We start from the raw sequence: 15,780 nt of genomic DNA on the forward strand, positions 1-15,780 counted from the left end.
CTTGTCCACCTTACTTGTTTTTCAAAGCAATGAGATATAATTTTAGCCATGTATATAATATTGCACTTGAATTTTTAGAGAGAAAATTCAGGATGAAGATAGACGTGCTTAGCCTGCAGGAATGTGCTTTATCTTCAAGTTGATATTTTACCAAGTAGGGAATGGAAGCTTTCCATTTCATTCCCCTCGGATACTGCCTATAGCAAGAAGAACCAACCAATAAGGACTGGTAGGCCAAATCTGCCCACCTCTTGTTTTTATATGGCCAGTAAGCTAAGAATGGATTTTTCATTTTTTTTTTCCTTCTCATAAAGATGACTTTATTCCATAAACAGTACATGGGCTGAGCAGGTTCAGTCTCCTTCACCAATATTAAAAACGGTTGTATGACAGTCACTATTTTGATTCTGTAAACACAACTAGGATATGATGATGTGGTCATAACTGAGTTTGGAGAATTCAGTCTTGTGACCTTCAAGAGCAGGTGTGAAACAGCGCCTGAACACCCCAAGGTGACTTCACTAGTTACTTGAACATGTTAACACGAAATGAGCAGTGAGGAAGAAACCGTCCCTCAGTTTGTCATAGTGCAGCTCTGTCTTCATTGTAAGAACAAGGTACCTTTCTCTTGGAAAATCAAAATGTTTTCACAGTGAATTTAATAAATTAACATCAGGGGGAAAGCAAGTAGGAAATGAGAATTCTCCTTCAAAGTGCTCTTAAAATGAATGTTTAAGGATTACATGGGAAGCAAAGCATTTCACAAGCACACGCCACACACCCAAGGCCCCGGAACCATATGTCAGGAGTAGCAAATACAACAGAATCCTCTTTTCATTGTGAATTTTTTCAAGCAATAAATTAAGTCCAGCATGAGACAGCCAAAGGAGCCTCTAAGGCAGTTAGGGGTTCTGTATGATCTGCTCATTAAGGCATAATCTGAGATGAATGTGCCAAGGCTTTTGGTCCTGTACAGATTCTTGCATGCTCCCAAGGAAGCAGGTTTGTGGCAGTTGTTTCAATCTCCTGATGTGGAAACGAGGAAGTCTGGGTTTCTGGAAATTATAGAAATGGCAGAAAACCTAGCAAAAATACTAATACTCTGCATTCTAAGATCTGCCACAGTCACCTTATTTTGCTATTTGTGAATAACTACCCAATGTTCAAGTGCTTTCTAAAGCCTCTTCCTTTTTTTCACAACTCTGCAAAAAAAAATACTACAGTTTGGCTAGACTCTTTGGTAGGATAGCTCTTACCTAATCCAGATTTTAGGAATGAAACTGAACAGCCACATTTCATTTCAAAAGTTGATTTTATGACAAACTCCCTAGCTCTATGTATGCTATGAGTAGAGAGAGATATACAAAGTTCTGTGAGTGTTCAATTTGTCATTCCTTTTTTCGTGCCTACAGATAGAGGGTTGAGGAATAAATACAATAATCCATTTCTTCAGTCCCATTCAAGGGTCCCCAAAGCAAATCTGATTTGCTTCAACTCAACAAGGAAGAAACAGGTGAAAATAGTTGGTCCCAATTTTATTTCAGTGTAGAAAAATACCTCAAAAGAATCAAGAGAAGTAAACACATGGAAGTATAAGGCAGGGTGAGACCAGGAAGACCATTAACAGTAATTTCATGTGCTGGATCAATGCTCTGTACTCTGCAATTATAATAAGCGGTGGTCTAAATATCAAGAGAATCAAGCATTAGGATGATTAGCGCATAGCATACACCAGAATTAAGGGAGCTTATGTTAACTGTCTTGTCAACAAAGTGTAGTTGAGATCATGCAGATCGGGATTTTTAAGGGAAAGCTTTTAAAAATGCTGTGATAAAGACGTGCAAGTTAGTAGAGTTTGGGAATATCTGCAGAGGTCATTCTTGCCCACATCTTTGCACACACTCATTTATTTTTCTTAGCCCCTGGCATCATCTGGAGTATAACTATCACACACAAAGACTGCATGGCACACAACTTCAAGTTCCTACTCCATGTTGGTCAATGAGGGAAGCTGTGTGGACACTGAGTCTGTTTGTGGAGTCAGCTCACTAAGCTCACTGATGGTAGTGGCAAGCAGAGAGTCCTGGGACACCACCGGGTCCTCCACTTTGCAGACTATGTCTGCAGAACTGTTCTCAGGCACAGTAGGCACACCACCTTGGACTGTGGCCAGGTTGTGAAAATGGCCATTTTCTGCAAAAGACAGCAATTTATCTGGAAGTTTGGGTGATGCATATTCTTCATCAGGCTGCTCCATCTTGTGTTCTTCATCATTCTTGGGTGAACCATCTACAATAACAAGGAAAGACTTCCATGGAGTATTCTTATCGTGTATTGTGGTGTGCCTCCGGAGAGTGGACTTGTCAGTAAATGTCCATCCACATGCATTACACATGAATGGCTTCTCTCCAGTGTGGATACGATGGTGGCGCTGGAGGGCGTTGAGCTGGGTGAACTGCTTCCCGCACTGGTCACAACAATAGGGCCGCTCCCCTGTATGGACTTTATTATGCTGGTAAAGTGAATTCCGCTGGGCAAAAGTCCTGAAACATACTTCACATTTAAAGGGTTTGGATCCAGTATGGATTCTATTGTGGTGTTTTAAGTACTCCTTAGAAGCAAAACTCTTGCCACACGTTTCACACATAAAAGGCCTTTCACCTGTGTGGCACCTTTTATGATAAATCAGCATGTGGTTCTGAGTGAATCTTGCACCACATTCATCACAGACAAAAGGTTTTTCCCCTGTATGAATTCTCATGTGGGTCTTGAGCGCTGAAGGCTGCGAGAACTTGGCACCACACTCTGTGCAGCTATAGGGCCTGTCGCCCGTGTGTGTCCGCTCATGCAGCCTCAGCGCCGTCTTGGAGCTCAGGCCCTTGCCACACTGGACACAGCGGTGACGCTCACCACCACCCTCGTGCACCTGAACCACGTGCCGCTTTACATCCTTCTTGCGCTTGAACTTCTTCCCACATAGCTCACAGGGAAAGTGGCGCTCGCTGCTGTGCACATGGCGCTGATGGCTCTTCAGGTTGCAGCGGTTGGCAAAGGTTTGGCAGCAGGTGTCACAGCGGTACACCACCTCAGTGGCAACGCCATGGTGGTGCTTGATGTGCTTCAGGAAGCTCTTCTCGTACAGAAACGCCTTCTCACAGATAGAGCACTGAAAGTTGCTCTTCTTTTTCTTCTCTAACTCTTCTCCCTCTTCCTCCTCTTCCTCCTCCTCCCCAGCTGCTTTTGGCAGCACTTCCTCCAACTCCACACCAGTACTATCACCCTGGATTTTTGCAACTGGCTCCATCTCTGGTTCCACACTATCTGGGCTTTGGTCCTGGGAAAAAGTATAATTCTCAGCTTCATCCTCAGCACTTTTTTGCTGCTCCCGGAGTCTTCTTGTGTACTTCTTTTTAGAGATTTCCACAAATACCTTTCTTCCAGCCAGCCTTCCACTAGCTCTTCTGATTTTAGGGTAAGGAGGCTTAGCTACATCTTTCTTTTTGTCTAGTTTCTCCTTGGACTTCCTCGGTGGCATATCAGGTGACATGCCATTGCTGATTCTCTCCACTGGGGAATCTGGAGAATCCACAAGGCCATTGGAGTGGGCACCATCAAGGCCTGTACTTGCCCTAGAGTCTGCAGCAACACCTACCTGGGAGCCATTGCTCACCTCAGCTTCCTGAGATTCAGAGAAATTCTGCAATTCCAAAAGGACTGACTCTAACATCTGTTTCTTTAACTGGAAACAAGTTTCTGAAAGGTCCAAACATTTTAGCTTTTCAGCCATTTCCAGCATCCGCTGTACCCGATCTTCTTCCACCTGTACCTTGGCAGTGTAGACAAACTCCAGAAATGAAGCAAAGTCAACAACCTGTACTTCATTCAAGTAGACATTAGTTCTGGTACCATCCTCACTCTTCTCATTAAGGAACATTTCCTTAAAAAACTTGCTGGTGGCTGCCAGCACTGCTTTATGGGCCACAAAGTCTTCCCGGACACCTTGATACTCCACACTGACTGTGACGTCACACAGGTGACCCAGAAGGCGGAGCTCATGCATTTCATGAAGAAGGTTAAACGGTGAGGATTTGGATTCCAGCAGAACTGCACCACTTTCCATCTTTCCAAAAACAGCTGCCTACCGGCGTCCGCAACGCGGCCACTGTTGGCTGGAACAGGCCCGTAGGAACAGCCTGCCCGGCTGGGCGGGGCGCACCCCCCCCCCCCCGCCCCGGATTTTTCATTTTTAAATGATTGAAATAAATTAAAAGATAAATGTTTTGTGACTTGTAAAACATACATGAAGTTCACATTTCTGTGTCTAAAAATAAAGTTTTGTTGGAACACAGCCATGCCATTCATTTATATATTGTCTATAGCTACTTTCATGCTATAGTGGCAGAGTTGAAAAATAATGTTATAGTTTGAATATGAGGAGTTTCCCCAAAAGCTCATGTGAGTGATGATGTAGGAATGTTCAGAGGTAAAATGATTAGATTATTAAAGCTGTAGCCTGATCAGTCAATTATTTATTTATTTATTTTTTTGTGGTGCTGGGGATTGAACCCAGGACCTTGTTTATGTGAAGCAAGCACTCTACCAACTAAGCTATATCCCCAGCCCATCAGTCAGTTATTAATCCATTTTGTGGATTAATAATTTGAATGGATTAATAGGTGGTGAATGTAGGTAGATAGGATATGACTAGAGGAAGTAGGTCACTGGAGACATGTATTTGGGGTTTATATTTTGTCCCTGGCAAGCAGAGCTCTCTCTGCTTCCTGACTGTCATGAATTGAATATCTTTTCTCTACCATGCCCTTCCACCATGATGTGCTACCTCATCTTGGGTCCAGGGCTATGGAGTTGGCCGACCATGGACTGAACCTCTGAAACTGTGAGCCAAAATAAAATTCCTCTTCTAAGTTGTTCTTGTCAGGTCTTTTGGTCCTAGTAACAAGCCAACTAACGTTGGCAAAAAACAAACTGTATGGCCTGCAAAATCCAAAATATTTATTCTCTGCTCCTTGACAGCCAAATTTGTTGACCCTTGTTTGAGGGTAGGGCCATGTCTTATTAATCTTTGTATCCCTTGTTCACATTATCATGCTTATCATCTGGTAGGTTCTCAATAGATATTTTATAATACAGGAGGGAAGGGTGAAATGAAGCTATTTTTTTCAGGATATCAAGGTGTTTGCTGAACTGCCTTTATTTATATTTGAAGTTGCAGGTCAGAGAAATAATGTGTAGTTGTGGATAGCATCTTAAGATAAATCACTGACGAGTAAACTCCTCTCCTCACTTTTGACAGAAAGTTTTAGTGGAGAAGGCTGACATAGGAAGGAAAGTCATAGGGATCTTTATTAGGCAGTATCTCAGTCATTTGGTCTGCTATTACAACATACCTTAGACTGGTGGTTTATAAACAACAGACACTTATTTTTTGTAGTTCTGGGGGCTAGAAGGTCGAAGAGCAAGGTTCCAACAGATTTGTTATCTAGTGAGGGCCTGCATCCTAGTTCACAGATGGTTTCTTCTGTGCCCTCATATGACAAAAGATATGACAGAGCTCCCTGGGATCCCTTTTACAAGGGTACTTTCATAAAGGGTCTTCTCTTATGACCTAATCATCTCCCCAAAGCCCTACATTTTAATATAATCACATTTGGAATTAGGTTTCAACATATAAATTTTGGAGGGACACAAAGAGACAGTACCAAATTAAGTGGAACTATCTACTAGACTGAAGACCAATACAATGCTGCTCTAGGGAGTGGCTCACTATGGGCCCAGCGTGGCACCAATGGAAAGTCTGCCTTACTCAGGAGAGATTCTTGGCTACTACTTTAACAAACTGAGCCAGCAACTTGCCCATCTTTTGGTTTGAACCAGTCCTCTGGATTCCAGCTCGAATGGCCAATTTGTTCTCTCACTTTGCATCTTCAGTTCACCTTTGCTCCCTTTATTACCTCTTCTCTCCACTAGATTATAAATTACTTGAGGGGAGAGGCCATATTTACTTAATTTCCTACTGTAGATCTGTACATAACATGGTGCTTAATATGTAGTCTATATGTAATAAACAACTGTTGTAAAACTGAATGAATGAATGAATGAATCCATGGGACCTAAAGCTCTAATTTCCTTCATTGACTCTGGAGAATCATGATGTTTAACTTCCTAACATCCAGACCACTCCAACTGATGTATCTAAAGTTCTGTATGTTCTTGAGTTCAGGTCCTTGGACTCTTAATTGGTCCACTGATAGAATTTAAGAGATCTATGTCTATTCATGGAAAAAATACTTCTTAGTTTGTTTCCACTAACCTATAGCTGAATGTAACTTTATCTTCAATTATAAATATAGATAACAAATAACAGTAGAATTAGCAGTATCTGTGACTTTGTCATCATTAGAATCTTTTCTGTTTATCAGAAATTCAGAATTATGTTAATAATTATATCTCCAACCAGATTTTGTTATTTTTTCCTCATTTTTTATTGGTGCATTATTGTTGTACACATGATGGGATTTGTTGTTACATATTCATACATGCACACAATATAACAATATAATTTGGCCAATATCACCACCCTTTGGTCCCTTTCCTCTTCTGATCTCCCTATGATTTTTAGGAGAGCAACCTTCAACTTTGTTTTCTTTTTTCCTCTCTAGCTTCCACATATGAGAGAAAATATATGACCCTTGACCTTCTGAGTTTGACTTATTTTGCTTAATATGATGGTCTCTAGTTCTATCAATTTTCCTGCAAATGCCATAATTTCATTTTTCTATGGCTGAATAAAACTCCATTGTGTATATACACCTCATTTTCTTTGTCTATTAATCCATTGATGGACACCTCCTAGGCTGGTTCCATAGTTTGGGTATTGTGAATTGTGCTGGTATAAACATGGGTATGCATGTATCACTGTAGTAAGATGATTTTAGTTCTTCAGGGTAAATACTATGAAGTAGTATAGCTGGGTCATATGGTGATTCCATACCTAGTTTTTTGAGGAGCCTCCATACTGATTTCCATAGGGGTTGTACTAATTTATAGTCCCACCAACAGTGTAAAAGTGTTCCTTTTTAATGTGTTAATAAAGAAACATATGTGCTACCATATCACAAGTTTGTTGATGACCAAATTAATCTTAATTAATGTGAATGAATATGCTGAAATTCTAATAATGTCATTTCCAAATAATTCCATTCCTTTATAATCCTATATATTTTACCTTAAACATTTGAAAACATTCTTAGAAGGGGCCTCTGGTCTTTACCAAAGGAGTCCCTGGAACAAACAAGGTTATAGTTTCTTATTTAATGCTCATTTACTGTTTATCTAGTATATGGGTGTGCTTAGTTTTTGAAAATGTATCAAGATATGCACATATTTTGAGGCATATTATACTTCAGTAAAATGTGTTTTTAATTGGTCTGACCAATCATGGTAAACCTCTTATCAGAAACTGATTAAGAAAGAGTATCTGTTCCAAGCCAGGACAATAGGATATTAATAGCAAGTTTTGAGTCAGGCAAGGTGGCACATGCCTATAATCTCGTTGGTTTCGGAGGCTGAAGCAGGAGGATCACAAGTTTGAGGTCAGTCTCAGCAATTTATTAAGACCCTGTCTCAAGATTTTAAAAAAAGGACTGGGGGGTGTGGCTCAGTGTTATTGCTCCTGTGTTCAATTCCAAGTATTGAAAAAAAAAAAGGAAATTTTTGCCAGGGTGATGGTGAGATGATATGGAGGGAGATGCCCTGTCTTGGTCTGGACTTTGTCATGTCTACATGTCACATTTGGACCTGTTAAGGCCATCCCATGGCGGGGAAGGAATAGAGCCAACTGGAGCTGGAGGTGCAACATGATGTGCCAGGAGTCTGTCCTACTCTTTGACTTAGGCTATAACCTCTGAAAGTATTTATTTTTTTAAAATTACATTTACTTGAAAGTCTAAGACATGATCACACTGTAATTGTATAGTCTAAGCATGCACATTTCATTATCTGTCCTTGTTAAATTTTTGGACAGTCACTGGCTCATGAGGGAAATGAAAGTTTATCAGTTTTACTCATCCTATACACAGAGAACATAAACACATTATCAATACTGACAAAATTAATTATATTATTTCCCTCCGATCCTGAGTGTGATAGATTTCTATCTATCCCAAGCATAGATGATGACGAAGTCTCCAAGAAATACCCTCATAGATTCTATGACCACTGTGAGATGCCATTCAGTTCAGAAGCTGAACCCCTACTGGTTGCTGACATCTATTCACAACTTAGTACCTAGAGCTTGGCTGACCATCCATGTAGTACACCCCAATTGCCCATACATGGTAGCAGCTAATACACATTGACAGACTCGTCTAGGCCTTACTCAGTATTCACTCTACTCCCTTTTGTCACCTTTGCATCATCTAGACTTTAATGTTTCTCTCTGGCTCTGGATTTAAGAAGCTCTTGGATATCCTCTGTTTTATCAATCTTATTTATCTTTAGAAAGACCCATTTATTGGCTAATCGACTTTCCTGCTATTTCTCTTCTCTGATTTCTGTTCTCATCCTTCCTTATACTTTCTCTGGGTTTGAATTGTTGGTCTTGGGGCTGGGGATGTGGCTCAAGTGGTAGCGCGCTTGCCTGGCATGCGTGCGGCCCGGGTTCGATCCTCAGCACCACATACAAAGATGTTGTGTCTGCCGAAAACTAAAAAATAAATATTAAAAAAAAAAATGAATTGTTGGTCTTTCCCCCAACTTTTTGAAATGGAAATGCAGATCATTGATTTTCAGCCTGTCTTTCCTAATATAGGTATTTATAGCTATAGTTTTCCCTCTGCGCAATGTGCTATCTGCACCCATAAGTTTTGATATATAATATCTTTATCATTCAGTTTAAAACATTTTCTAATTTGTATTGTTATTTCTACTTTGACCTGTGGGCTGTTAGAAGTGTATTGCTTAATTTTTAATCCATTGCTAATTTTGTAGTAATCTTTTTGTTGTTGATTTTTAGCTAAAGATCATCATCAGAGAACACACTATGAATAATTTACATTCTTTGAAATTTGTTCAGATTTGATAATCTAGTATATGTCAAATTTTGAAAAATGTTCCCTGTGCACTTGAAAGAGTATCTGTGTTCTGTCATCATTGGAAACTGTTCCCTGTTTTGAACCTCCCTCTGTATTTTGTTATAGCTTGGTGTCTTCTCTCTCCTCAGACTTCAACATCATATTTTCCAATGGGACTCCCTGCTGAGCGCTCCCTAGATCCAACTGAGGCTGCTGAGCCCTTCTTCACTCACAATCAAGTGATTGCATGCCTTTGGACAGCCAGCACATTTTCTCTAGTTCTTAGGAGGCAATTAGAGGCCTATACTAGGGAGAATTACCTTAGTATTCAAATCTAGAAATGGAGCAATACCATGAGAAACTGCTTTACTGTCACAGAGGGTGATTTATATAAAGCTCCTTCTCCCTTATAAAGACATACTTACACACACACACACACACACACACACAGTTTCTCTGTGGGAGCAGATATAAAGTGTCACAAGTGGCCATGGATAGGGTGGGCTCAGGGAAGTTCAATGCTAGGCCCATATATCACTGCTGCATATGCATGAGGAACTACCCGTGGCAGTACCATGTGGCTATTGCAAGTCTCTCTAGGTGGCAATTATATTGAAACCCAGAGATAAACTTGAGTAAAGCTGAAGCCAGAATTAGACAGGTGTCAGTGTAGATTGGTAAATCGAGTCAGGATGGATCTAGGAGGCCAATTTTGAGTGAGTCTGGGAAGTTGGAGACTGTCCCCTGAGGGATCTTATCCAGAACCTGCCCCTGCTCCAACCTGTTGCCAAGGTAACCCATCCCAGGAATTTCCCCTCCCTACAGGGAGCTGTAAGGCTGTTAATTAATACTCCATCCTGCCCTTCCCCCTTCAGCCCGCCTGTTTCCCACCTTTTGGCCACCCCACTGAGCATTCCTGGGCCTAGTCACTTACGCAGGAAGGGAAAGATAAGGGCAGGAGAACATAGGAATCCTAGGACATATATAAAGGGCAGAACACCTTTCCTCTTGGGATACCAGGATACCAGCTATGGCCCCCTTGTCCCTTGCAGGGAGACGTCTATGTCACCCCTTTTTAAATAAACTCTGCTTTATATGCTTCTCTAATGTTCAAACTTCAACATGTGGGGAAGCAGGACTCCTCACTGATAACCGACGGTATCAAAGCTGTGATATTGTGGACCTTTGAACACTGTGAGGAAAGGATAGGATTTCAAGATATGTAATCAGGGGGCTGGGGATGTGGCTCAAGCGGTAGCGTGCTCGCCTGGCATGCACGGGGTGCTGGGTTCAATCCTCAGCACCACATAAAAGTAAAATAAAGATGTTATGTCCACTGAAAACTAAAAAATAAATATTAAAAAATTCTCTCTCTCTCTTTAAAAAAAAGATATGTAATCAGGAGAGTATTCTCAGTCCTTTGGCATTCTATATGAAACCATCTGAATAGTAACACCTGCTAAATAGTTAGCTTTCTTGGCTCAGGTTGCTATTTAGGCAGCATTACCCCCATACATGTTTTCCACAATCTGTATTATATGGGATAAAATTGTCAGTACTAAAGAGAATAATTTTAAAAGAAAGATAAGGGATGACATCTAGGGTGATAGTAAGAAGATGATGACAAAGCCAATTAGGGGCTCAGGACTTCATTTGTTTGGGGGCAACAGTAGAGACATGAAAGACAGGTTCTTTTTTAAAAAAAAATTTTAGTAGGTGGACATAATACCTTTATTTTATTTGTTCATTTTTATGTGGTGCTGGGAATTGAACCCAGTGCCTCACATGTGCTAGGCAAGTGCTTGTGGGTGAAGATCTCCGAGTCAAATCTCTGTGGCCTTGACTGAAAGGGTTGAAGGGGGATGTGGTGGAGAAATGGCTCTGTGTAGTCAAAAACTTTTCCTCCATCTCTGATACATGCATCTACTTCTCCATACAGGTTCAGGAATCAGGTCAGAATGCTAGGATCTTTTTTTCCCATGGAGAAACTAAGGAGAAGTTTATGGCATGAACTGCATCCCTAACCCTACAGTTAGATTTGGGGCTACAAATGGTTTTGGTTGCATTCCTCCTCTTCCATCCTTTCTAAATTTCCTTTAACTTCAGCTACCACCTCTGTCCTTTCCAGTGATGTGACCTAACCCAGAGGAGTCTAAGCTCTAATAACTGTTCCCTTTTCATGCTGAGGTTGACCCTTGTGTCTTCTCATAGTCACAGTTGGGTAAGGGAGTACCATGAGGTGCCCAAGCAAATCATCTGGGTTCTAATATGTTCTTCTTTGCCCCATTGTAAAAAAGTAGCCCTACTGTCTTCTGTTCAGGGTCAATTACCCCATATAAGATGCAGACTCCTGTGTGTGTTTGTTGGAATCAAGACATAAAGAGAAGAAAATGTCTGGGTAGCAGCTATAGCTTTTGTGTCCCTTGATGGGAGATGTGGGGGGCAAGAGTGTACCCTTTGCTGGGCATAGTGGTGCACGCCTGTAATCCCAGTTGCTCAGGAGGCTGAGGCAGGAGAATTGCAAGTTCAAAGCCAGCCTCAACAATTTAGTAAGGTCCTAAGCAACTTTGTGAGACTCTGTCTCAAAGTATAAAAGGGGCTAGGAATGTACCTCAGTGGTGAAGCACCTCTTGATTCAATCCCTGGTACAAAAAAAGAAAAAAAGAGTGTTCCCCTTAGCCAGATGTAGTGGTGCTTGCCTGGAATCCCAGCAATTTGGGAGGCTGAAGCAGGGAGATTACAAGTTTGAGGCTGGCCTTGGCAACTTATGAGTCCCTGGAGAGAGAGAAAAAAGAGAGAAAGAGAAGGGATTGAGGATGTAGCTCAGTGGTAGAGTACCCTTAAGTTCAATCCTTAATACCAGGAGAGGTGGGAAGAGAAGAGTGGAACTCATTTGGAGCATCCTAATCCTGCAGAGTTCAAACTTGAAGGGATGGGAAGCACAGAGTCTCCCAGTGATTTACTGGGAATAATGGAAATAAGTGATTTCCACTTCTTGGTTCACAGACAAATGTGTTCTTCCTGTGGGGGATATAGTGCCATGTAGCGGTCTCTGATTCAGGGTGTAAATTGAATCCTACAGGTTGGCACTCTGTCCTTACAGTTTTGCCTTTGAGCTGGCATTTCAACTGTGCCTTTGGCAGTCAATTCCATTGCTCTTTGGTGTCCAGTTGCATTCTGGATGATGCAGCATATAGTACAACCAGTAGATCCCATGACCATGGGTCCACTTCTCTACCTCCTGTGCTGTGAAATGAAGCCTTCTGATCAGATAGTGTTATACATGATTCCATCCTTGTGTATCAAGTACTTTGTAAGTCCCTTCCCAGTAGACCTGGCTGAGGCTCTGTAGGCAGCAAAAGCAAACCCACAATTGGACAAAGTTTCTGTTCCCAAGAGGATATATGGCTGGATTTTCTACAATGGAAGGGATTCACTGAAGTTAACTGCTACCAAGTGGTCTATTTCCTCCAGGAAAACTCCCAAATTGGAAGCTCAACATTGAGCTACGTTGCTGACAAGTGGCAGTGAAAGATTCTCATTGGGCCTCCATTTCTAGCACCATGGTTATTCCTTTATTTTTGTCATGCCAATTCTGTAGTGGCTGATGATAAGGGCAGACTAACATCAACTGGCCAGATTGGTTTTCTTCTTGGTTGTTCAGTGCCTCTTCTTTGGTAGATTCTTTCTGGTGGGTGATCACATGAGAATCAAACTGTGTCACTTGCATATCTTTCCACATGCCAGAATTAGTTATAAAGATCATCTAACAGTAGAATGAATTGGATATAACTTTACTATGTTCATATATGAATATATGACCAGTGAAACTCCCCATGATGTACAACCACAAGAATGGGAAGTTACATTTCATGTATGTATACATGTATGTAACAAACTACACTCTATTGTTATATACATTTAAAAAGAACGAATAAAAAATTTAAACAAGATCACCCAAACACAAGGGTGCCATGAAGCATAATCCAATTTATATGTTCAGAAAATGGACAGTGGGGAATATTTGGAGAATAGCAGTAATGGCTACCATAGTCCTCATTTGTTATTTTTCTATTATGAGGATCTCTAAGCATGTTCTTTCTCGAATGTTCTACAGGGTTTTAATGAAAGTAAATATCTACTTACAGCTTAATTTCTTCCTAGAATCCAAGCAATGTTCCCTTAGGGTTAGGTTAGAGACCATATGAGTATTGAGTTTTACTTGGAACATTTTTTTCTTATGCTTTATTGCTGGTTAAGAGCATGTCATTACTAGCCTTTTTTTTTTTTTTCGGTTAGGATTTTTTTTAAAGAAGCTGTTCAATACTCAGGTAAATAGGCTTCCTGTGGGCCCACCCAACCAGACAACTGGTCATGTCTATGCACATTTGAATCCCACTGAGATATAAGTTTGCTGCCCTCTCCCAAGCTTACATTATTGTTTATAGTTTTAGGCCTTTGATTGATTCTATCCCCAGCTATAATATATGTTTCTTGAATTCTGAGACTGTCTCCTTTCACTTTATAGCCTGAGCTCCTAGAATAATATCTTTCCCACATAAAATGCTTTGTAATATTTGTCATTGGTGATGAAGTGATTCTCAAAAGCAAACAAAACATGTTTTATGACAAAGATAGCCACCCATGCAAATAATGTAAGGCAAACAGTTCTCAAAGGATCAACAAGACCCAAAATGTCTTTTACCTTGGGGACTCACTGGTGTGACATGTGTTCTGACCTCTAGCAAATGGCCCTCTGTATGTGAGCCCAGTAAGTTGAAGAGCCTGGTTGACATTTTATGTGGCTAATGTTCAGAGGATCTCAGCTCCTCAAGAGGACTTTATTAAATCTGAATCCCAAAAAGCAGGACACGCTTAGCCAAGTCTATGTCAATTAAAAGAGTGTAACCATTTTGTTTTATGTGCAAGATCTCAATGTAGCTCAGGGAAACATTTTCAAGTAGAAAAAGTTGGTCTTCAGGGCCCTTGCTTTCTATTTCTGTTCTTTCTCCCCCATTTTAACTTTCACTCTCAACCCAGAAGCAGAAACAAAATACCTTCTATTTGGGGAAACCAAGAAATTGTCTTGATTTTTTGTTTTATGACCCATACCTATATATTACTGGCAGCTATGGCATTATTTCTCCCTGCACACTCATCATTCATAGCTACAGGGTGAAAATATTCCAAAATAGTATGTAATGTCTGTTACACATTTAGATGCATAAACTTTGGTTGTCAGGATGGTGATTTAATAGAAACTTATAGGTTTGTGTCAGATTATTTTTAATGTCAGGTTTTAAAAAAGTTTCTATATGTGTATTTTTCACTTTATTTTCTGCTTTTGGAAATGTTATTTCTTTGTAATATAGTCCTATTTTATCATGTTGGGGTATAGAAAGTTTTGGCAATAGACTTAAAATAAATTAAGGAAAAACATTTATTAAGAATCCAGAAGTAAAGCATCTTGATTTCATATCTATAGTGCCATCATAAACCTATAGTCCCATGTCCTGTGATATCAGGCATGTAAATTGAATATGGAATTTCTTATTTTAACATATTATTTCTTTGGGATTATAAATCATACTCACTGGATTAATCCCTGAGAATTTAAATTTGTGCTAGTCTTTATTATTTTGAGTGCCCTTCTAGTATATTTTAAATTTTTTATTTTTAGTGATTTTTAAAATATAGTTTGTTCCCTCCCTCTCTTTTCTCCCCCACCCATTCTTATTCTCACTCATTGTTGTTTAACAAGTTTGATGTTACTGATTTCCTCCACTAATTTCCTCAATGGTTTTGGTAGAAATTTCTTTGCAGAGAAATCTAATCACTGCTCTTGGCTATAAATTTACCTCAGCTCAGTAAGATTATGTAGAAGGGGGGAATGAGCATTCCATAGTTGCCACTAAGAATAAGTGGTCTCTACTTATTTATAGGATTATTGTAATACTTTCAACTTCCCAAAGTTAATGTTTAATTTTTTCATCCTCATGTAAGTGGTCTGGAATGAAAGTTAGTACATAAATTATAATTCCTCACTTGGATAATTTCTCACTGATAATTTACGTTAAAAATGCCTTTGCTACATTCTTTTGAAAGATGGGGCAAGAATGAGTTATAGTGAGGAATGGCTGACATTTCTGTATGATAGAAAGTACAATGTTACTTCTTATTACATTGTTTTCCTTCAGGAATTGGGCCATTCTTACCAGCCTAAGTGGTAGAAAAGAGGGAAATCATTAAAAATTACCATTAGAAATTTTGCTGTCCATGTCTCATCTCATTGACTGCCATGTCAAACTTTGGAAAACATTATCAATGTAAGACAATCAGTATAATATATTTTTGGAGCAGAGAGGGCCCATACAGTAACATTGTCCAATAGGAATATAATGTAAGCCACATGTACAATCTAAAAATTTCCAGTAGCTGTATTTAAAGAATTGAAAAGAAACAAGCAAATCTAATTTTGATAACAAATTTAGTACAAGGTTTCTAATATATTCTTATTTCAATGTGTAATCAATATAAAATATTAATACGAGAATTTATATTATTTTGCCACTAGTCTTCTAAATGTGTGTATTGTACACATATAGTATATCTCAGTTAAGAGTAGCTATATTTTGGGCTGGGGTTGTAGCTCAGCGGTAGAGCACTTGCCTTGCACGTGCAAGACCCT

General features: G+C 39.9%; 1 protein-coding gene across 1 annotated transcript; it reads right to left on the reverse strand.

Annotated features, from left to right (window-relative positions):
• Positions 1-1,595: 1,595 nt before the first annotated feature.
• Positions 1,596-4,177, reverse strand: LOC124079078 (GDNF-inducible zinc finger protein 1-like). The gene has a single exon (XM_046424250.2). It carries the CDS (start codon positions 4,118-4,120, stop codon positions 1,985-1,987), a length of 2,136 nt encoding a protein of 711 aa, XP_046280206.1. The 5' UTR covers positions 4,121-4,177; the 3' UTR covers positions 1,596-1,984.
• Positions 4,178-15,780: the final 11,603 nt, after the last annotated feature.

This window comes from Marmota monax, unplaced genomic scaffold (assembly GCF_021218885.2).
Source record: "Marmota monax isolate L192 unplaced genomic scaffold, Marmota_monax_Labrador192_F-V1.1 WCK01_AAM20220418_F8-fsc00089, whole genome shotgun sequence".
NCBI lineage: Eukaryota > Metazoa > Chordata > Mammalia > Rodentia > Sciuridae > Marmota > Marmota monax.

Bases quoted from the DNA above. Each gene is read 5' to 3' on its own strand.
- LOC124079078 (XM_046424250.2), bottom strand. From the start codon at position 4,120: ATGGAAAGTGGTGCAGTTCTGCTGGAATCCAAATCCTCACCGTTTAAC.